The sequence below is a fragment of the Quercus lobata genome, chromosome 9, assembly GCF_001633185.2.
Source record: "Quercus lobata isolate SW786 chromosome 9, ValleyOak3.0 Primary Assembly, whole genome shotgun sequence".
NCBI lineage: Eukaryota > Viridiplantae > Streptophyta > Magnoliopsida > Fagales > Fagaceae > Quercus > Quercus lobata.
Window position 1 is genome coordinate 14,796,178 of NC_044912.1, and position 3,506 is coordinate 14,799,683.

The window sequence follows — 3,506 nt, forward strand, 5'->3', positions numbered from 1 at the left end:
TTTTAACATTAATGTTTTAAGAAAAGACTATTCTACCCTATCGTATGCTTTGCTCATGTCCAGTTTAAGAGCCAAAAAACCAGATTTTCCTGTTTGATGCTTCATATAATGGAGAGTTTCATATGCCATCAAAATATTATCAGAAATGATTTTCCCTGCTTGGAACGCACTTTGATTTTCTGAGATTATATCAGGAAGTAACCCCTGGAGCCTATTAGCTAACACCTTCGAGACCAGTTTATAAACCACATTACACAGGCTAATATGTCTAAATTCAGAGATTCGTTTAGGGCACTTAACTTTAGGGATGAAGGTTATAAATGTGTGATTGATTTCAGCAGGCATAGAGCAATTATTAAAACAGCAGAGGAGACATCATCACCAACTACAGACCAGTAAGTTTGGAAGAAAATAGGAGGCATACCATCTGGGCCAGGGGCCGAGAGCGGTTCCATATCTTTTAGAGCTGCTTCCACCTCCTCTCTTGTGAAGTCCCTGACAAGATCTCTGTTCATGTCCACCGAGATCACTGACTGGATTGAATCAAAAATTGGATGGTTTTCCTTAGGACTGCAAGAAGTGAAGAGATCCCGATAGAAAGCAATAGCAATCTCTTGGAGTTGATGCTCAGCCGTGCACCAAATGTCCTGGTTATTCTTAAGCCCTTGGATGCGGTTTCTCTTGTATCTTTGGGAGGCCTTGCTGTGAAAGAAACGGGTGTTGCTATCCCTCGATTGCAAGTACAAGGTACGAGCTCTCTGTATCCACATCATGCTTTCCTTGTCGAGGAGCTCATTGATTACTAACTTTAAGCTTCGGACCTGGTCATAGGAGCCACCCCTTGCAGCAGCCTCCTCAGCAAGGACAAGCATTTTTGAAGCCTCTGAAAGCTGCCTTTTGACACTCCCAAAGGCAGATCGACTCCATTCCACCAGCTTCACTCCACACTGATTAATTTTTGAAGAAACAAGGTTCATATCGCTCTCAGGAGATGGTAAACCCCATACAACATTTACTGTGTTCCTACACCCATCATCCTTCATCCACATGCTTTCGAAGCGAAAAGCTTTATTTTTGCAATGCACTATCCCTTCAGGCTTGATGACAATAGGGTTATGGTCAGAGGCATTGGAGTGAAAGTGTTGAACCCGAGTGGCTGGGAAAATTTCCATCCATGCAGGGGTGGCGAAGGCACGGTCTAGTCTCTCCAAGATCATTGCCTCACCCCTTTTTCCTCTCCTAGTAAATTTCTTTCCCGTGAAACCAAGGTCAATGAAGCCAAGTTCATCCACCACATCCCGGAACGCTTCCATCTCCACTTCCCTTCTTTGAGAACCGCTGAGTTTCTCATGAGCTTTAAGAATCTCGTTGAAATCCCCTGCACAAACCCAGGGGAGGTGGAACTTATTATTTAGATCACGTAAGAGATGCCATGTTTCCACCTTTCTTCTTGATTCCGGAAAACCATAGATGCCAGTAAACCTCCATGCATCCTCCTGGCCATCATTGACAATTGCATCAATAAAATTAAGGGAAGAACCAACTATTTTAATACTTACAGAATTTTTCCAAAAAAGAGCCAGACCTCCAGCTCTAGAGATTCTGTCCACTATCCATTTCTCATCAAAATTAAGGTCATCACACACTTTTTCTAGCCTTTCTTTATCTGCCCAGGTTTCAGCTAGGAACAGGACAGAATGGTCTTGTGCTCGCACTAGATTAGCAAGCTCACGAATTGTACGGTGGTTCCCAAGCCCTCGCACATTCCAACATAAGCAACTCATTGATCTCGGCGGGGCTAGGAACCAGCCTCCACTGATGGGCTAATGTTTTCTTTCTGGTCTAGCGTAACCATGGCTCTACGTTTAGAAGGTTTTGAGTCGCAGTGAGGGAGGTGAGCAACTCTTTTTCCCAGGGCAACGTTGAGGTCATCAGAATCCTCATTTGAGCCCACTTGTCTCTTGATCCTAGTCCACTTAGGAGAAGAAATGGGCGTTGGCTTAGGCATGGCTGGGCTTAAGTTTGTAATGTTGGCTAGTGGGCTTGTAGGAAAAGGGGGAGGGGTAGAATTTGTTGGGCCGGACTTGGTTGGGCCCAGGGAGGTAAGAATTTCAGAATTTGTAATGGGAGAGTACTCATACCTTTCAATTTCCTTGTCCAAAGCTTCCAACATCTCCTTAAAATTTTTTCCCGCTTCCGTTACATTATCCAGCACTACCGCACTAGCTTGCACGTGACCTGCCTCAGTCATGTCACTTTGAACCACTTCTGGGAGCGCCGGATCTTTCAGCTGAAAAACCGATTCCATCATGACATTTGGGTTTGAAAATTTTTCTTGGTTTTCAGGTCGGATTACCTCCGGTGAGGGCCTGTCAATCCGGAGCACCATTACTGGTATTTTGTTGCTCTACACCGGATTTGGAAGTGGATTGGCTTTCTTACTCAACTCCTTAAAGCCCGGAACTGTAACCAACTTACTTTTTGAGGGCAAAAATGGGGACGCTTTTAACCAAGGTCCAAACTGAGGGCTTTCCTCTCCCTGGTTTCCTTCACTAGCAGACCATAACTCACAACTTCGTTCATCATGCGAAAGACACCCACATCTATAGCAGAGGTTAGGGAGTCGTTCGTACTTGAACGGAATCCATAAATCCTTGCCATCCTCTAGAGTAATCACTCTTCCCCTGCAAAGAGGTTTGGAGATGTTTAGAGTAACCCTTACCCTCACAAATCTGTCACCTACCATGGCCGTTTCCTCTTCTTCACGTTTTACTGTTCCCAAGGCTTCGCAGAGTTTTTCAGCCACCATCCTATTCCTAAACCTGAGTGGGAGATCATGGACTTGAATCCAGAAGGTGGCAAGTTCAAACCCCATGTCTCTCACGTCCTTTGAGCCATCAAACTTTTGCATTACCACCAAATATTTATCAAAACTCCAAGGTTCCCCAGCTAGGACTCTCATCATATCGGGTTGATCCTTGAAAGTAAAGAGGACAATGTGGTCCTCCTCCTTCCTAACTTGGAACCCTTTTGAAGCTCTCCACTGGGGGGAGAAAGTTTTTGCAATAGCATTTAGGTTGAGTACTCGCCTGGTTGGAAACTTGGCTGCCAGTACCCACTCTGTTTCAGCATGTTCTTCTAATAATCTAACATTGGAGCCCTCACAATCTGACAGTTTAAGCTTACTCCAAGTTTTTGTAAGATCTTCCATATCGTGATTTTACTGGAAAGGAACCAAAAAAAAGGAAATAAAGGAGGTTTAGAAGTCAATAAAGAAAGGAAAAAATCAAATAGGAATGGAGAAAAGGGGAAAAAGAAGGAACTGTTTCCCAGTAACCCAAGGAAAAAAACCCACAGGCCTCTCGGTGCACTTGTCACTGAGAGGAACAGAAACCCACCTTTGAAAGGAGGGACAAAAGTTCTACAGTCGCTGGGAAAGATGAAAAGAACACCTGTCCCAAGCGAGAGAGAAACTTCTTTTTCATTTTACATCTAAAACATGCTAA

At 44.2% G+C, this 3,506-nt stretch overlaps 1 protein-coding gene across 1 annotated transcript; it reads right to left on the reverse strand.

Annotated features, from left to right (window-relative positions):
• Nucleotides 1-2,407: 2,407 nt before the first annotated feature.
• On the reverse strand, nt 2,408-3,211 carry LOC115961275. Its single transcript, XM_031080280.1, has one exon. The coding sequence runs from the start codon at nt 3,209-3,211 to the stop codon at nt 2,408-2,410; it is 804 nt and encodes a 267-aa protein (XP_030936140.1).
• Between the last annotated feature and the right edge of the window lie 295 nt (nt 3,212-3,506).